The 18,072-nt window shown below is 51.6% G+C and overlaps 1 protein-coding gene across 1 annotated transcript in view; it reads left to right on the top strand.

The window, feature by feature from the left end:
* The window catches only part of ABTB2 (ankyrin repeat and BTB domain containing 2), a 211,476-nt gene that overhangs the window by 177,470 nt on the left and 15,934 nt on the right, over positions 1–18,072 (top strand). Inside the window, exons 4-7 of the mRNA XM_017849690.1 lie at positions 11,603–11,755; positions 13,769–13,934; positions 17,150–17,239; positions 17,779–17,880. Of these exons, the coding sequence (XP_017705179.1) occupies positions 11,603–11,755; positions 13,769–13,934; positions 17,150–17,239; positions 17,779–17,880 (511 nt within the window). The remainder of the gene's footprint in view (positions 1–11,602; positions 11,756–13,768; positions 13,935–17,149; positions 17,240–17,778; positions 17,881–18,072) is intronic.

Genomic DNA, 18,072 nt, shown 5'->3' with positions numbered 1-18,072 from the left:
CATGAGAGTTGGGAAAGGTGAGTGCTGTGTGATTCCAGTTAGCTAAATCCAAACAGGATTACCTATCCCAAGAGCCTAAACAAAAGTCTTCCATCCCTGGCCCACAGCCCAGCAGACAGGATAAACCTCGGGGTCCTCTCAGGTCTGCCTTGTTGGCAGAGGCCGATGGGTGGTGGCGGGTGGCCTCGGGAGGGAGGTATGTTTGAGCAGGTTGGAGGTCCCCGCCTGTCTGGCTTCCATGTGGTGAAAGAGCTCGTGGTCTCTGGTGAGCCACCACAAACACCACGCATGGGAGAAGAAAGTGGGTCCCTGGCACATGGCTGCAGTGAGCCCCATGGGTGGGGCATGGCCAGTAGGCCTGGGAGCTGCTTCCCAGTGAGGTGGAGAGATGGCGGCTTTCATACTTGCCACCCAAGGGTGTGGGAAGCACTGAGGCATGGGCCTGCTGGACCAGCTGCCTGCCCTTGTGCTGGGGCAGCCATGCTGGGGAGTTCTGGCCTGAGAAATGAGGCAGATGTCCTGGCCCTTGCAGGGCTAGGAGCCCTCCCTGCTGTGTGGGAAAGCGTGGAGGGGTGGAGGCCTGCACGCGGTCTCCGCTGGAATCTGTACCATCTCACCCACATGAGATGCCGCCCTGGAACCAGGCCCGGTTCCCAAGGACAGATGGCTGTGTACCCTCCACCAAGGCTTAGGCACAGTGACATCTGCGGAACCACAGCCACCTTTTCCGATTCCTGGTGACAGCTCCATCCCTACATCCTAGCTGCCTTCCCAGAAGCTGCCTTCCCAGAAGCCGCCTTGGCCCCAGGCTGCCGTGCTTCCCCTAGGACATTGTTGCATTTGGAACACTCTCCTGTGAAATGGCTGTCTTTTTACTAGGGAAATTATTTCCTTTTTTTTTTCTGAAAAGAACTCTTTGCCAATACCCAAGCCAACTCCAGCTTCTAGGAATGAAAGACGAAGCAGTTCCCCCTTTCGTGAGAGTGCTCTGGAGCCCTTCACGAACAGTTTGGGAGGCCGGGCGCGGCGGCTCACATCTGCGCAACATAGACCTATCTCTACAAAAACAAAACAACAAAAAAAAACACTTTTTTAAAATTAGCCAGGCATGGTGGTTGAGGTGCGAGGATCGCTTAAGCCCAGCAAGCAGGTTGGGGCCGCAGTGACCCTTGATCACACCACTGCACTCCAGCCTGGGCAAGAGGGAGACTCCCCCTGTTTTTTTGTTTGTTTGTTTGTTTAAAAAACAAAATGTCCTAGAGTAAGAGCAGCCCCTGAAACCATGTGAGCAGCTAGAGGACTTTGCCTCCAGGAGTGAGAATGTGCCTTGTGTTTATAAATTCAAAAGTGGAGTTGCTAACACCGGCTTCTGTGCGGAGAGATGGGGAAACATCGGTGAGCAAAAATGCCTCTGCCTTCAGAGAATATATAGTCCAGAGGAGAGACCGCACAAAACCATCCCAACCAAGTCATTGCAAATTGGACGAGTGCTGTGCAGGCACCAAGGGAGGGCTGCGTGCTGGAGGGCAGAGGGAGGCCTGCTTCCGAGGGGGTGAGCAGGAGCACTTCCCCCTGCCTGCAGACAGCATGAGCCCGGCAGCAGGCCGCCGAGGGTAGTCTCTCTAGCCGAGGGCAGTACGGTGACCATATGTTCTGGTGTGCCCAGCCCAGTTCTAGTTTATACCCGGTAGTCCCAGTGCTGGCAGTAGCTCTCTTTTTCCCTCTCAAAAGTCATCCAGCTGGGCACGGTGGCTTATGCCTGCCATCCCAGCACTTTGGGATGCCAAGATAGGCAGGTGGCTTGAGTCCAGGAGTTCCAGACCAGCCTGGGCAACATGGTGAAACCCCGCCTTACAAAGAAACACAAACATTAGCCGGGTCTGGTGGCACACACCTGTAGTCCCAGCTACTTGGGAGGATGAGGCAAGAGAATCACATGAGCAGAGGAGGTTGAGGCTACAGTGAGATGTAATTGTGCCACTGCACCTCCAGCCTGGGTGACAGAGCAAGACTCTGACTCAAAGGAAAAAAAAGTCATCCAGTTTGTGTGACAAATTGTGGTTACTGTACCTAATACTTGTCATCCCTAAGATGAAGGAGATGGGTCAGCACCAGTTGAAGAATCTGAGTGGCTGTGGAATGTCGTCTTCAGAAGCTTAGACTCAGGGACACTGCCCAGGTTCATATCCCAGCTCTGCTCCTTGGCAGGTGCATGACATGGGGCGAGTGACCTCACCTCTCTGGCCCTCAGTTTCCCCATGTATAAAACGGGAATAATAATAGTACCTGCTACATCAGGTGGCTCTGAGGAGCAGATAAGCCACTAGATGTCCAGGGCACTGTGACAGCTTCTTAGTAAATGCTCTGGAAATGTTAGCTGTTTGCGTATTTCTATTACTCCTGGAGGCCCTGATGGTCACATGGTGGACCTCCCATCTCACTGCTAACAGAAACCCTCAGGCTCCCGTGGAGACCTGAAGGGCAACCCCTGGGGAGAGGCAAGGGAAGTCACCCAGAGCTAGTCATGACTTGGTTGGCTCTAAACTTCTGTCCCTACGTGTATCTGGGCAAGCTTCATCTAGTGCCTCTAATCTGTACCAGATGAGTTTTAATAGGAAAAGTATATTCCCCCCAGAGAGCCCAATGCCCCACCTCAAGCAGAAGTCACCTGGGCACAAGTGGAGATTCTCTGTGGGCTCAGCTGTGGTTCAGAGGCAGCCTGGCTGCTGGAGGAGATGAGGCTGGGGGTCCAAAGAGGGAACCATGCCCAACTCTGCCTCCAAGCCATGCCAAACCATTCTGGTTTACCCAGCAATTCTAGAAAAATAATGAGTCCAAGATGTGAGCTGGACTAGAAATGTTTCTTTTGTGCAGAGTGAAATCTGACTTAGCAGGACAATGTTGGTTTTATCCTACATGGATGTTTTGGCTTGGTGTTAGGCTGTGGTGGCTGTGTGGAAATCTCAGGGAAGCTAGAAGGCCTCGTTGCCGGCCCTGCAGAGTCAGCCCTGACCTTCCCAAAGAAGTCTCTTCGTGGAGCCATCACTTGCTTAGGAAAAGCTTGACATCTTTGCAAGTTCCTGACGGTGCCACTTGGCACCCCCAGCCCCAGCCCAGACAAGACAGGGAGGGGTGTGGAAGCAGTGTGTTTCACGGCATGATCCATGAGAAGGGGTGAGTCCAGGTGGATGTGACCCCATTCAACCCCAGTGCTTGGCTCTGACTCCCACTGAAGGTGGGGCAAAGCTAGTGGAAGAATTTAGGTCTGAAGGTGGGAACCAGTGGGGCCACCCACTCCCTTGATCATCATCTCTGGCCTGTCCTTTCCTGGACTTCGAGGGTGCTTGCAGGTGGGGCGGGTCACAGCTTGCCGGTGATGGGGAGCTCCTTTGGGAGCAAGCTTGTGGCACAGTGTACCTCCCAGCCCTGGGAGCCGGGCCTGCACACCGTAATGTTGTGTGCTCACACCCACCCTGTCTTCCCAGAGTTAAGCTTGGGCCTGGTCTCAAGGCCCTTCTTAGCTTGTGGGTGTGTCCAGGGTCTGGCTGAGTCTTTGTGTCCAGCTCCTGGTGGGCGGATGGAGAAAGGCACAAACCTGCTGGCCTCATATGCTTGGCCTGCCAGGATGGGAGCAGAGACCCAAGGCTTGTCCTTGGGGCTCGGGTCATGTGGCCTCTGGTTACAGGCCTGTGCCCCATCTGCCAACCGGACTCACTCTGAGGCCCCTGCCCACCCCGGGGAAGAACAGAGCCTGCTTTGAGCTGGAAACTGGAGGGTTTCCTGTTCCATGTTGTTAAGACACCGCTTATAGGACTGTAATCCCAATAAATCATATGCTTGCTGAGTGCAACAGGGTTTTTTTGTTTTTTGTTTTTTTCTCCAGGCTACAGGGACCTCTTAAAACCAAGGCCTTGGCCGGGCATGGTGGCTCACGCCCATAATCCCAGCACTTTGGGAGGCCGAGGCGGACTGATCAGGAGGTCAAGAGTTTGAGACCATCCTGGCCAACATAGGGAAACCCTGTCTCTACTAAAAATACAAAAATTTGCTGGGCATGGTGGTGTGTGCCTGTAGTTCCAGCTACTTAGGTTCCAGCTACTTAGGAGGCTGAGGCAGAAGAATCGTTTGCACCTGGGAGGCGGAGGTTGCAGTGAGCCGAGATTGTGCCACCTCACTCTGGCTTGGGTGACAGAGCAAGACTCCGTCTCAAAACAAAACAAAGGCCTTAAGAAGTCTGTACTCTTCCATTTTTCAAAGGGCAAAAAATAGCTTTCTCAGTCCCAGTTCCATTGAGGGGCCTTAGGCGACCCTTGGATTGAACAGCTAGGCTCACCTGTATGATTAGCTTAAAGGCAGATGAGAGAGACTGTTATGGCACCTGGGTCTAGCATCCCTATTGCAGCTGAACTGGCCGTGTAACCGTGAGCAAGGCGCTTCACCTCTCTGGGTTTCCTTTTCCTCCTCTAGCAATGAGAGGAGGTGGCCAGGGAGTTCCCATGCTCCTCGTGTAAAAAGACCCATTTCCAATTGTCTATTTCATGTGCTCCCCTTTATGTACACAAAGACAAATGCTACCAGAAAGCCACTGACCTTCTTAAGTGGCTTTGTCCATCTCTGGGATTTGTCCGCATGTATGTATGTGACGGTATTTAGGTTAAGGCTTTGGGCTGTTTGCAGCATTTGAGGGGTTGCTGATCCCTTGAAGTAATTCTCTGCTCACCCACCCTTGCCACCACACATGTTCATGACCCAAGGCCTCTGGGTCTGTGTTCCTTGCTGTTGCCCCTTCCCCTGTGTGAGTTTTTTCACTGCCAAGGCCAAGAGGCTGCACTGCCAGAAACAGTTTCCAGCTCACACTCGACATAGTGGTTGCATTTGTTTTCTCTGTTTTATGAGCCGGGATGGAGTGGGTGGTGGGCAGCCTGCTGGCAGACTTTTGCAGGCTTTACATGTTTATACTTGCTATGGGGGGAGGGCAAAGAGTTGGCTGGACTTTCAGAAGGCTGGAGCTGAGGCATTTAATAGAACCAGATTCCTAGAGCCCTTTTTGCTATTATATATTTTCCCTGTCAACAGACACTAAACTAGTAATAATAGTTAACATTTATGGAGAAGTTACCATATTCCACATACGGTGCTAAGTATTTTACATACATGCTTCCAGCTGTTTTGTGAGGTGGTCCTGTTATTTATACCCATTTTGCTGATGGGACAACTGAGACCGGGAGAGGTGAAGTAACTTGCATAGACCCCACAGCTGAACTCCTTGGGAATACACTGGATTCCAACCCAGGCCATCTCCCTCAGGAGTCCTTGCTCTTGGTGACCATGCAGTAAGTACAACTACTATCATATGGAGTCTGTGAAATAAAAGCAAAAGGGCTCTCATAATGAAAGGAGTTAAAAACCACGAACTTTGGCAATTTATTCTTTAATACAAAATATGGCCCACAGAGGATGACGATCTGCCCAAGGTTATAGAGTAAGTCCAGTTGTAGCAAAGAAACTAGAACTTTCTCCCAGTGAGGACGCCACAGGGAAGGGGTCTAGCACCCTCAGATCCCTTTGCCAGGAGCATGCATGCAAGCCATACGCTACTCTAGGATTCACCAGCCCATGTGCCACCAGGGCGAAATGCCAGCGCCACCTGCCAGCCCCTAGCAGTGTTGTCCTAGCCATCAGCTGTGGTCTTCCACAGCAACAGTCCTCAAAGTGTGGTCCAGGGACCCCTGAGGTCCCAGGGACTCTTGCCAGGGGTCCACAGGGCCAACACTATTTTCATAACAAGAAGTTATTTGCCTTTTCATTCTTGTTTTCTCACAAATATCCAGGAGACTTTTCTAGAAACTCTGTGGCATCATGATGTCATTACTCTGACGGCAATGGGACATGAACTTATGTGTTCATGTGTTTAACATTTTCCCAGTTTTAATTTCTGATACAGCCAATATCCGTAGAATAACACACATAAACAAAAGCTCTTTGAGGTCCTCAGAAATTTTTTTTTTTTTTTTTTTTTTTTTTTGAGACGGAGTTTCACTCTGTTGCCCAGGCTGGAGTGCAGTGGCATGGTGTGATCTCGGCTCACTGCAACCTCCACCTCCCGGGTTCAAGCAGTTATCCTGCCTCAGCCTCTTGAGTAGCTGGGACTACAGATGTGTGCCACCACGCCCAGCTAATTTTTGTATTTTTAGTAGAGATGGGGTTTTGCCAAGTTGGTCTGACTGGTCTCAAACTCCTGACCTCCAGTGATCTGCCCACCTCAGCCTTCCAAAGTGCTGGGATTACAGGCATGAGCTGCCGTGCCCGACCAATTTTTAAGAGTATATATAGGGTCCTGAGACCAGGGAAAAAATTGACAACCACTATTCTGAGGTATCAGATCCAGCTAAGGAAAAATTCAGCGGGCAGAAAGGCTGAACAAAGGGAGTTTTTCAGCCCCGACCTGGTCTCCTGGCTCTGGCCCTGCAGATACCTGCATTCGGGCATGGAACAGCCAAGCTCAGCCTATGGGAAACACAACAAGCGGGAAATGAGAACTTCTGTGGGATCTTGACGATAGTGCACACATCAGTCATTCTCACCCTTGCTCCTTCAGGCCCTTTCACCCTGGAGTTCTGACACAGCCATGCTGTTGCAGATGGGAGTTTTTAGAGGGGTTTTCCAGAATGACCAGACATGCATGTCCAGCTTGTCTCAGCCTGCCCAGCAGACTCCGTGGAATTACCAGGAAGGAAACGGTAGCCTGGAACCCACAGGCCATGGAAGGCATGTTCCTGAGAAAGTCCATGAATTACTCCTCTTTTTACCTTCCCATTGATCCCAGGCCGGGGAGGTGGGTGGGCCAAGGAGAAAGCCCTGAAGGGGTCAGTCTGGGGGCCAGCACAGCCTTGTTTGTACATGTGGACACCAGCCACCTCCCCAGAGGCAGAGGGCTAATCTAGATTTCTGTATATTGAAAGTATTGATCAGTTTTCAATTCAGGAAGCAGAAAGCATTCTAGCTATTGTAAGCAGGAGATGATTTAATACAGGGAGTTGGGGGTTCACACAATCATTGGAGGAGCTCGTGGAGCAGGGTGTAGGCTGAGCATCCAGGAATGACGAACTAGCCCATTAGGGGAGCTGCTCCCTCTGAGACAGGGCCTGGAACTGTGAGTTTGAACAACACCTCTGGAGCTGCAGTTCAGGAGTCAAGCTGGAATCAAGAAGGCATTGCAGCCAGGCATGGTGGCTCATGCCTGTAATCCCAGCATTTTGGGGGACGAGGTTGGCAGATCGCTTGAGCTTCAGAGTTCGAGACCAGCCTGGGCAACATGGTGAAACCCCATCTCTGCTAAAAATACAAAAAATTAGCCAGGCATGGTGGTGCATGTCTGTGGTCCCAGCAACTTGGGAGGCTGAGGTGGGAGGTTAAACAAAAAAAGGCTTTGCTATTGCTTTTATCATTTCACCATCACTACCACTGCCTCTGAAGCCTCAGATAGTTAGAAACTGGACTGGAATGTTCTGTAGGAAAAAAAAAAAAAAAAAGACCTCAGTTTTCATGACCTGGTTTGCTAGCAAAAACAGACAAAGGGAACACAAAGGTGGCCTCTGCCTCCCATTCACTTACCACATCTCATGCAGCATATCTTACTGATAAAACCTAATTTCCAGAATCCCAACTGCAAAGGAGTCTGGGAAATGCAGTTTTTAATTTTCCAGCTCGCCAACCAAGATGGTAAAATGAGGGCTAAATGAGCCAATCCCCGGTGTATACCCACCAGGATTATCAATACTGTGTTTTCTCAAGTGCTGAGTTCTAAGGAGCATGAGGCAGGGGGATGAACCAAGATGCCACCTGATTAGACCTCATGATTTCCTGAATTCCCTCTTGGATTTCCCCTAGTGCAGCTAGGAGATGCCCTCTTAGAGATTTAGTAGCCACACGTGGTGCTTTGTCTTGGCTGTTGGCCACAATAGGGAAGAATGGCTGGCAAATCCACAGATTATCTTTTTGTTTACACTTCAGTCTCCAATGCTGATGGTTGAAATAAAGGCTTTTCCTGCAATCAGAAGGACTGATATATAGAAGCATGTCTCTAAGCTTGCCTTCTAGCCCTGTAATATAAGAATTGTGAAATATAAAAATATTTGGGGGGAATTGGGCATTTATGTTTAAGGGAACTCTTATAAACAGAGGGATAATTCATGAAGGGATTGTTGTTTCTTCCTAGACTACACAAGTTCCCCCCATAGAATCCCAGCTTCCTACTCGAATGAGTCAACACTAGGCTCTTGAAAATTATACACCATTCTTTTCTGGTCAGCAACATGACTTGGTCCTTAACTGAAAACCTGGGTACACTATAGTAAGTTACTGATGTTCGTCCATACTTTTAGTCACTTAGCAGAACTTTCTAATAATTTTTTTTTTTTCAAGACAGGGTCTCTCTCTGTCTCCTAGGCTGCAATGGAGTGGTGCGATCATAGCTTACTGTAGCCCCCAGCTCTTGGGCTCAAGCTATCTTCCTGCCTCAGCCTCCCGTAGCTGGGACTACAGACGTGTGCCACCAGGCCTGGCTTCAGTGAACATTTATTGAGGACCTGCCATGTGAGGCCCCAGACTGGGCATATTTTGGAGAATACAGAGATGAGGAAGTCATTGTTCCTGTCCTTAGAAGGAACAGTCTGGTTAGGAAGATGAGATGCATTCATGGCTATTGCTGTAAAGGAGATTTCTGAGTGATTTCAGACCAGGAAAATATTTCTTCTCTTTTTTTTTTTTTTTTTTTTGGAGGTGGGGGTGGGGACGGAGTCTCACTCTGTCACTCTGGCTGGAGTGCAGTGGCATGATCTCGGCTCACTGTGATCTCCGCCTCGTGGGTTTAAGCAATTCTTCTGCCTCAGCTTCCCGAGTAGCTGGGACTACAGGCGAGCACCACCATGCCCAGCTAATTTTTGTATTTTTAGTAGAGATGGGGTTTTACCATATTGGCCAGACTGGTCTCGAACTTCTGACCTTGTGATCCGCCCACCTCAGCCTACCAAAGTGCTGGGATTACAGGCATGAGCCACTGCACCCAGCCCCCCCCCCCTTTCTTGGTGGGGGAAGAGAATCTGGGAAGGCTTCTGAAGCAGGTGGCATTGGAATGGAGTCTTGAAGGATAAATAGGATCTAGACAAGCAGGGGTGAGAGCTGTTCACTCTCACGTGGAGATGGGAGCAGGCAGGGTGGGCTTGAGGTGCATGAGTGCTGGTGGTGTGTCCTGGTGATGGGGGTGAGCCAGGGCGGGAGATAGGGTGAGGTGAAGTTCTAGGAGGCCTTGAGGGCCAGAGATAGCGAGGCTTTACTGGCCTGTGGCCCTCCCCTTCATATGGATTGGTGCGCTCAGTGGACCAGTTAAGTGGCTCAAACCCAGGAATAGTTTTGGAAGTGACAGAACCAGAACATTAGAATACCTTCCCAAAGGAAAGACCTTCAAGATCACTTCTGATTACAGAAAATCCCTGACTTACGATGGTGCAAGTTACAATTTTTCAGCTTTACAGTGGTGTGAAAGCGATATGCATTTAGTAGAAACTACTTAGAATACCCACACAACCATTCTGTGTTTCACTGTCAGTGCAGTCAGTATTCAGTAGTTATACTGATTATAAAATAGGTTTTGGGTTATATAATCTTGCCTAACTGTAGGCTAATGGAGGTGTTCAGAGCATGTTTAAGGTAGGCTGTTCAGTGGGTAAGATGTATTCAATGCATTTTCGCTGAGGATATTTTCAACTTACAGTGGGTTTATTGGGAAGTAACCCCATCCTAAGTCAAGGAGCATTTACATTTTGTTTGCTAGTTTTTAAAATAAAAGCATTCTTTGCCCTCAAGGAGAGAAACTTTTAGAATTCTGGAGATGACCTGAGCTTTTGGAGACCTGAGATAGGGGTTCCAAGGGCAGCCCAGGATGACACCCTGGAGGCGGCTTACTTCCTAGCTGAGGAGAGGGAATGGACATCTTTTTCCTGGCGGGAGCACTTAGCGGCATGTCAAGGGGAGAGACCGCAGTGACCGCACCGGCCGGACACTCCAAGAGCCCCAAGGGAGTTGGGGTGGCTGGAGGCCTGGCCGCCTGCCCCTGGCTGCCTGCCCGCTCCCTGGCTTCGTTTGAAAGGAAGGACAAGAGTGGCATCGGGAGGGGCTGGGAACAGGCAGGAGCCGGGAGGCTGACTTCTGGGCTGTCATCAGGGAGAACAGCTTGAGTGAGGGACAGGGCTCCAGGGCTGCCTTGTTCCTGTGACAGAGCAGGGAAAGAGCTCCGTCCATTCTGGGCAGAGCAGGTGGGTGTCCCACGAAGTCATGAAGCCACAGGCTGCCATCCAGGCCCCTCCGCGGCGGGGAGGTCTGTTGGACGGCGAAGTAGTCTCCTGAGGGGGCTTCAACACGGAGCCTTGCCAGAGCTGGCAGAGGACAGAAACGCGCCCCCGCCGCACTGACTGAATCTGAGCCACTCGCCGCGGTCAGGGGCGGGCGTGGCCTGCGCCACAGTCAGGGCCCAGCACAGGCTGTGCACGTGGCGTCCCCTGGTGGCACAGAGCGGGCCTCATGCGTGGCGCCCCGGGAGTTTGCAACTCTAAGCCTGCCGCCGCCTCTCCTTGCTTTTGTGGGCTCTTAGTGATTCTCGGACCCGCTAGGACCATTCCTCTCTGTGGGACTTGAGGCCCGCTGCTCTATTTTTTTTTTTTTTTTTTTTTTTTTGAGACGGAGTCTCGCTGTGTCGCCCAGGCTGGAGTGCAGTGGCGCGATCTCAGCTCACTGCAAGCTCCACCTCGCGGGTTCACGCCATTCTCCTGCCTCAGCCTCCTAGTAGCTGGGACTACAGGCGCCCGCCACTATGCCTGGCTAATTTTTTGTATTTTTTAGTAGAAACGGGGTTTCACCGTGTTAGCCAGGATGGTCTCGATCTTCTGACCTCGTGATCCGCCCAAAGTGAGCTACCGCGCCCGGCCGAGGCCACTACTCTATCCTGAGCACCAAACTGGGAGCAACTGTAGCCTGGCACAGGAAGTGGTGTCAGCCCACCTCGGCCTAGGTGCCAGGTGAGGAAGGAGTGGTCATTAATGTTGCACAACAGCGTAATATGCGTCGTCCCATTTGGCCTCACGACAGCCTGGATAAGGAGGTATCACATGCATGCTGCAGATAGAGAAACAGACTCGAGTGTGCTTGTTGGAGGGAATGGTGACCTGACGCTGCTGGTGGCAGCCCTGGGTTTGGACCTGGGTCTGTGAGACTCTTAGCTGTGCAGCTTCTCCCCTCTGCAGAGAAGAACACTTGGGGACCCTGACTGAACTCTTTGGAGGGGGCAAGGTCCCCAATTCCACACACTGGGGAACCGCCCCTTCCCTGAGCGACCTGAGGGCCTCAGTTTCTGCTAATGGCCCGTGACGGAAATTCCTTCTGTGCATTGCAGGTTCAGTCGGGGTCTCTGTGAGCAGAAGGAGCAGGTCCCCTGCAAGGGGTGATCAGCCTTGGTGGCCGCCTGTGAGCATGTGTGTGCTTGAGGGGCCCCCTGCTGCCTTTCGGGAGCACTCTCCCTAGGCCTGACCCTCTCTCTGCTGCCCCACAGGCCCTTCATGCTGCTGCCACCCCTCATGGAGTGGATGCGTGTGGCCATCACCTACGCAGAGCACCGCCGCAGCCTCACCGTGGACAGCGGCGACATCCGGCAGGCGGCCCGGCTGCTGCTGCCTGGTCTGGACTGTGAACCTCGGCAGCTCAAGTATGAACCAGGGAGGAGGGAGGGCCCTGGCATCCATGTCCTGCCCCCAGCGGCTCCCCTCTGCTGGCTTCTTCCGCAGGTGACTGGGAGCGGGTCAGAGAGCAGGGGCCGCAGCACATTTGAGCTGCTCTAAGGGTGTCCTCTGCAAAGGCCAAGGCTGAGTATGGGAACAGATCTATTATAGACCTTGGCTGCTGTCTGGAAGCGTCTCCTGCAGCTACTGGTCTGCTACACAGAGGAGACACACATTGGGAATGGGGCAGGAGAGCCCACACATCTGACTCTGGGATACTTGGGGGCTGAGGGGCAGAAGTGGGCCCATTCTTTCCTCTGTTCCTGTAATTGACACCACATGGAGCCCTTCCTGGGTGTAGGTGCTGTGAGCCCTTCCTCTTTATGTGTATTATCTTAGTCCTCATGACAAGTGTAGAGAAGAGGCAATCATGCCCATCTTACAGATGAAGAAGCTGAAGGTCAGAGGGGAACAGTAACTTGCCCACAGATACTCAGCTAGCACTTTACTGTGCTCAGATTTGAACCCAGGTCCATACGGCCTCCAAGCCTGTGCTCCTGATTTCCTTCCCTAAGTGCCTCTCACAGTAGACTCATTTGCTGAGGAGCTTTTCTAGAGAAGCTTCTCTGGCCATCCTCAGCCTGTGAGAGCCTTTTATCTACTTTTTTTTTTAATTAAAAAAAAAAATTATTTTTTTTGAGACAGAGTTTCGCTCTGTTGCCCAGGCTGGAGTGCAGTGGCGCGATCTCAGCTCACTGCAACCTCTGCCTCCCGGGTTCAAGCGATTCTCCTGCCTCAGCCTCCCAAATAGCTGGGCTTACAGGCATGCGCCACCACGTCCGGGTAATTTTGTATTTTCGGTAGGGATGGAGTTTTACCATGTTGGTCAGGCTGGTCTCAAACTCCTGATCCCAGGTGATCCACCCACCTCCGCCTCCCAAAGTGCTGGGATTACAGGCGTGAGCCACCGCACCCGGCCTTATATCTTTTTTTAACCCTCTGCCCAAATCAGGTTATGGCCTCCTCTGTCTTCATGCAGAAGGCCCAAACCCCATTCTAGGACATGAACTTTCTACACTTTGGCCCAACCAAGGCTCCAGGCCAAAGCTGCCAACTGGACATCCGTGATGTGACCCCTATAACACAGGCATTATCTGTGACTTTCCTTGTAGATTGCATTGTTTGCAAATGGGAGTCTATGCCACTCTCTGCCATCTCTTTGGTACTTCTGGGCCTCACCAGGAAGCCTTAAAGAGAGAGAACACAGAGCTAAACACTAGAACCTGGCCACGGTGACCGTTTATAGGCTGAGTGCAGCCTGCTCGATGCAAACAGTATATAACCAAGTGCTATGGCACGAGTCCAGGTGGGAGCTGCTTCCTGCTCGGGGCAGCCCCATAACAGATTATTTTACATGAGTCTTTGTTTTCTGCCAGTTGAAGCAACAAGGGCTCAGAACACTTACTTACTTATTGATCGATCGATTGATTGAGATGGAGTCTTGCTCTGTTGCCCAGGCTGAAGTGCAGTGGCACAATCTTGGCTTACTGCAACCTCCGCCTCCTGGGTTCAATTGATTCTCCTGCCTCAGCCTCCTGATTAGCTGGGATTACAGGCACATGCTACCATGCCTGGCTAATTTTTGTATTTTGAGTGGAAACGAGGTTTCACCATGTTGACCAGGCTGGTCTTAAACTCCTGACCGACGTCAAGTGATTCACCTGCCTTGGCCTCCCAACGTGCTGGTATTACAGGTGTGAGCCACTGCACCTGGCCCCCAAGCAATTTTTTAATGTACTTATAGAAAAGCAGAAATGTGTGCTCTTCATGTCATAGAACATGATGGGGACAGTAATTGCTGATCTGATCATAACCCCCTGGCCCTTCTCCCCACCCATCCTCATCCTCACTCTACATGTAAGCCTCATGCATCTGTGTCACATCATTGAAAGTTGCTGTCTGCATACAGTCACATGCACCTTTGGGTCTCTTCTGGGCAGACCTGAACACTGTTTCAGTTCCTTCCGGAGGCTGGATGCCCGAGCAGCTACTGAAAAATTCAACCAGGACCTGGGTTTCCGCATGCTCAACTGTGGGAGGACGGACCTCATCAACCAAGCCATTGAGGCCTTGGGGCCAGATGGGGTTAACACCATGGATGACCAGGTACGTCCTGAGAGCTCCACTAAGATAGGTGCGAGGACCAGAGTTGGGAATTCTTAGCTCCCAGCCTTGGCGGCCCTCTCTCTTAACCCTGAGACTTGCTCAGCTCTGTGCTTCGAAGAGGCAGGCTACCTCCCTAAACCCTGCTGCCCCCTGCCTGGTCACGTAGAGTGTCAGCTTGGAGACTTCTAGTACCCCTTGGAAAAACTTTGTCCTGTGGCTTCCACTTCCCTGGCTGGACAGCTGGCCACTGTTTCAGGTGGTGCAAGGCTAGGAAGGAGTTCAGGAGAGTGAGCTTCATCTCCAGCTAGGGACACGGTCGCTAACCCTGTAGTATGGCCTATTGTGGGCCGACTACTTGCCGGGGCATAGAAACCCTTGTCCTCATGGAGCTACCATTTTAGTGGGGGAGACAGATAATAAGAAACATAGATGTGTAAAATGTAGAGGATGTTAATTTAAAGTGCTGAGGACTAAAATGAAGCATGAAAATGGGTAGGAAATGTTGGAGGTGATGTAGTTTTACATAGGCTTTAACTTGAGTTTCGCATCTGTTTTGTTTTTTACTTTTGCTGTGAACAGCTAAAATTTATATAGCATTTACTATGTTCGAGGCATTGTTCTAAGTGCTTCACATAAATTAACTCATTTCCTCTTGACAGCAGCCCTGTGATGGTGATGTAGCACTATTATTTTCCCCATTGTATAGATGAGGAAACTGAGGGACAGAGAGGTTGCTTTACCTAAGGTCACACCACTAGTAAGGAGCAGAGCTGGGTGGAGAATCTGAGCAGCCAGACCCAGCCTCTCAACCACTATGGAATATCCTGTGTGTTTATTTGACACTGTACTGAGAGCACTTACCATGCGCAGAAGGGCAGTGTGGGGTCTGCAAGGCCACCCAGAGCGTGGGGAGTTAGATGACAGTGGCGAGTTAAGGCAGCGTTCTCAGATGAGGTGACAGCGCAGTGCAGCGTGCGATGAAACTCCGGGCAGACCGTGAGGCCAGGGTGGACTCTGACAGGTGGGACAGGCTGCCAGGGGAAGCTTCGTGCTGGAGGCGGTTGAGCTGAGCCTGGGGGAGGGCAGCATGGGGACGGAGCAGAGAGGAGTCGGGAAGGGATTCCAGGGAAAGGGACATAAGGAGCATGGGGTGGGGCAATCAGGGCGTGGACCCAGGCCGGGGGTTGGGGAAGGACCACAGGCCCAGTACTGGGCTTCCGGAGGGCAGTGGCAGGTGACAGGCTGCTGTGGGATCTCGTGGGAGCCTCTCCGTCCACACAGGCTCCAGGGCCTTGTGGGAGCTTTTGTCCCAGTGGAGTCTTCTTGAACAGCACAGTGTGGAAGCCGTGGACTTTAGCTTCAGACTGACCTAGGATTTAGTGGCTGTGTAAGAGCTGTAGCATCTTGAACAAGTTACTCTGCCTCCCCGAGGTGCTTCAGTTTCCTCCCCTCTAAGGTGGGGGATGATAGCACCTGCCACATAGGGTTAGGGGGAAGTCTGCATCCAGCCCATATTCAGCACTCAGCAAATGTTCATTCCGATTTTATTGCCAATACGATGATTATTGTGTTGCTGTCAATATGACGACGACGCCTGAAATCTGGTTTTATTTGGCCTCTTTTTTTTTTTTTTTTTTTTTTGAGACAGAGTCTCGCTCTGTCGCCCAGGCTGGAGCGCAGTGGCCGGATCTCAGTTCACTGCAAGCTCCGCCTCCCGGGTTTACGCCATTCTCCTGCTTCAGCCTCTCGAGTAGCTGGGACTACAGGCGCCCGCCACCTCGCCCGGCTAGTTTTTTGTATTTTTTAGTAGAGACGGGGTTTCACCGGGTTAGCCAGGATGATCTCGATCTCCTGACCTTGTGATCTGCCCGTCTCAGCCTCCCAAAGTGCTGGGATTACAGGCTTGAGCCACCGCGCCCGGCTATTTGGCCTCTTTCTATGTCTGGAGTGCGTGGGGACAGGGACAAGGGAAAAAGCAGTGTCTCCTCACAGGGCCCATCATTTGGTTTAAACTCCAAATTGTGTACAGATGTGTGGAGAAAAAAGTAAGTCAAGTCTGTCCACAGGGAGATGAAACAAAGCCAGATTTTATTCTGTGGTGTTGGCTTTTGTCTAAGTGCTCAATCCTGTTTGTTCCCTAAACCTTAGTATTTATACAACGATCTGTGGGCAAACAGCCCTCTCACCCCATGATTAATCTCAGGCCATTGCTTTATCTCTGGCCACTAGGCAAGGATTTATGAGGTAAGGAGATCTTGTCTACACACAAATATCCTAATAAATAACATCACGGGGCACCAGGCAAACACTTGCTGGGATCCAGCCATGGAATAAACAGTTTGCACTGCCTTTGCTGTTGCCAGCCACAGAGGAGGATTCCCAGCCAGGGAGGCGGCCCGCCAACTGCCCACCTAACCCAGGGAGACAGTAGGACTCAGCTTGCAGGAACGCTCTGAACTGCTCAGTAGCAGAAGACACTGAAGTCAAATGTCTCCTTTACCATCTCGTGAGACGCCGCAAACTCGGGCTTCACAGCTTATGGAGGCCTGGGTCCTGCCCCGAGTTCAACCTCTCGCTAGTTGTGTGACTTTGGGCAGTTAATTCCCCTTCTCTGCTCCTCAGTTGTAAAATGGGGAGAATGGGAATATTACGATGGTGGAGGGAGATGCTGCATGCTAATCACTAGCACAGTGATCTCCACGCACAGGGCCTGGGTGAGGCTGTGTGGCATAGTAGCCGTGAGAGTGCTGTTGTGTTGTTGGTATTTTAATTAGGTAGCTCTTAATCAAGGTGAGCTCATTCTGAACTAAGCACCTTATACATATTAATCCACACTCTACAACAACCCTTTGAGGGAGATAAGATACTGCTCTGGTTCCCCATTTACAGATGAAGAAACTGAGGCACAGAGAGGGCAAATGACTTGTACCAAGTTTACAGCTCCCCATGGCAGAGGCGGCCTTGGCACCAAGCCTGGCTGCACAGCCTGTGCTGGGCCCCGCTCCAGTATCCTGCAGTGCTCCTGGCAATGCCCCCACTCACCTTCCCCATGCCCTATGCCCAGCAGCCCAGGAAGCACAAAGCCTGGGGGAGCACAGGATGCTCGGCTGGGGTGGCAGGGGGCCCGATCTGTGGTTTCTGGGGCAGAGGCCTATGGGTACATGGTGTTGTGTTCTGTTTGCAAACAGTTCAGCATGTGCATTTGATTTGCTCAGGGTATGACGCCGCTAATGTATGCCTGCGCTGCTGGGGACGAAGCAATGGTCCAGATGTTGATTGATGCCGGGGCAAACTTGGACATCCAGGTGAGGAAGCCCCACAGAGCTGCACCCAGGTCCTAGGCCAGCAAGGATCACTACGAGGTCTCCAACAAACATGCTGGGCTTGATGTTTTGGGCAATTGAGTAGATGTGCAAGACTGGAAAGACAAGATGCACAGAGGCCACCGTTAGCACAGGGAAGTCTCCTCAAGATTTGGGCTTTCTGTCTGAGAGGAAGTGGACTGAGGCAGGAGTTGAGTGGAGAGATGGGCTGTGATTCTGTTTTCATGGTATCTTCCTCCTTTTACCAGCCTAATCTCCAGCCATTCCTTCCATCCCCAAATACTTCTAGCTCTGCCTCCCTCTGAAGCATAAAGCACTCCCAATCTGCCCTCTTTTGCCCAGGGCAGACATTGCTAATTAAACACCTATCCTCTCTTTTTGAGCGTTGTCCACTTTGTGCTACAGGCAAACATTACCAATCGAATGTCGAAAGCACTTGTTAACTCCTGTTCACCATCCCTGCAGGGTACTCCCTTCACTCGGGTGCCCAGAAAACACAGATGATTTGTGGTATTTTCCAGGTTCCAAGCAACTCTCCCAGGCATCCTTCCATCCACCCTGACAGCCGGCACTGGACCTCACTGACATTTGCTGTGCTGCATGGACACATCTCTGTGGTCCAGGTGAGCTCCTGCCAGGTGAACACCATGCCCCCCAGCTTACCAGGTGAGCTGGGCCCCAAGCACGGCCCCAGCCTCAGCTGAGTGGGCAGGTGCCCTGAATGAGACATCCCAAAGGCACTGCTTAAGGCCAGCTCACCTGATCAACAGGGCAGTGGCCCACCCAAGTTGCCTCAAGGAAAGGGGTTAGTGCAA

This window comes from Rhinopithecus bieti, unplaced genomic scaffold (assembly GCF_001698545.2).
Source record: "Rhinopithecus bieti isolate Rb0 unplaced genomic scaffold, ASM169854v2 scaffold_32083, whole genome shotgun sequence".
In the NCBI taxonomy this organism is placed as follows: Eukaryota; Metazoa; Chordata; class Mammalia; order Primates; family Cercopithecidae; genus Rhinopithecus; species Rhinopithecus bieti.
The sequence above is the reverse complement of the archived record's forward strand: the minus strand, read 5'-3'. Positions and strand labels throughout refer to the sequence as shown.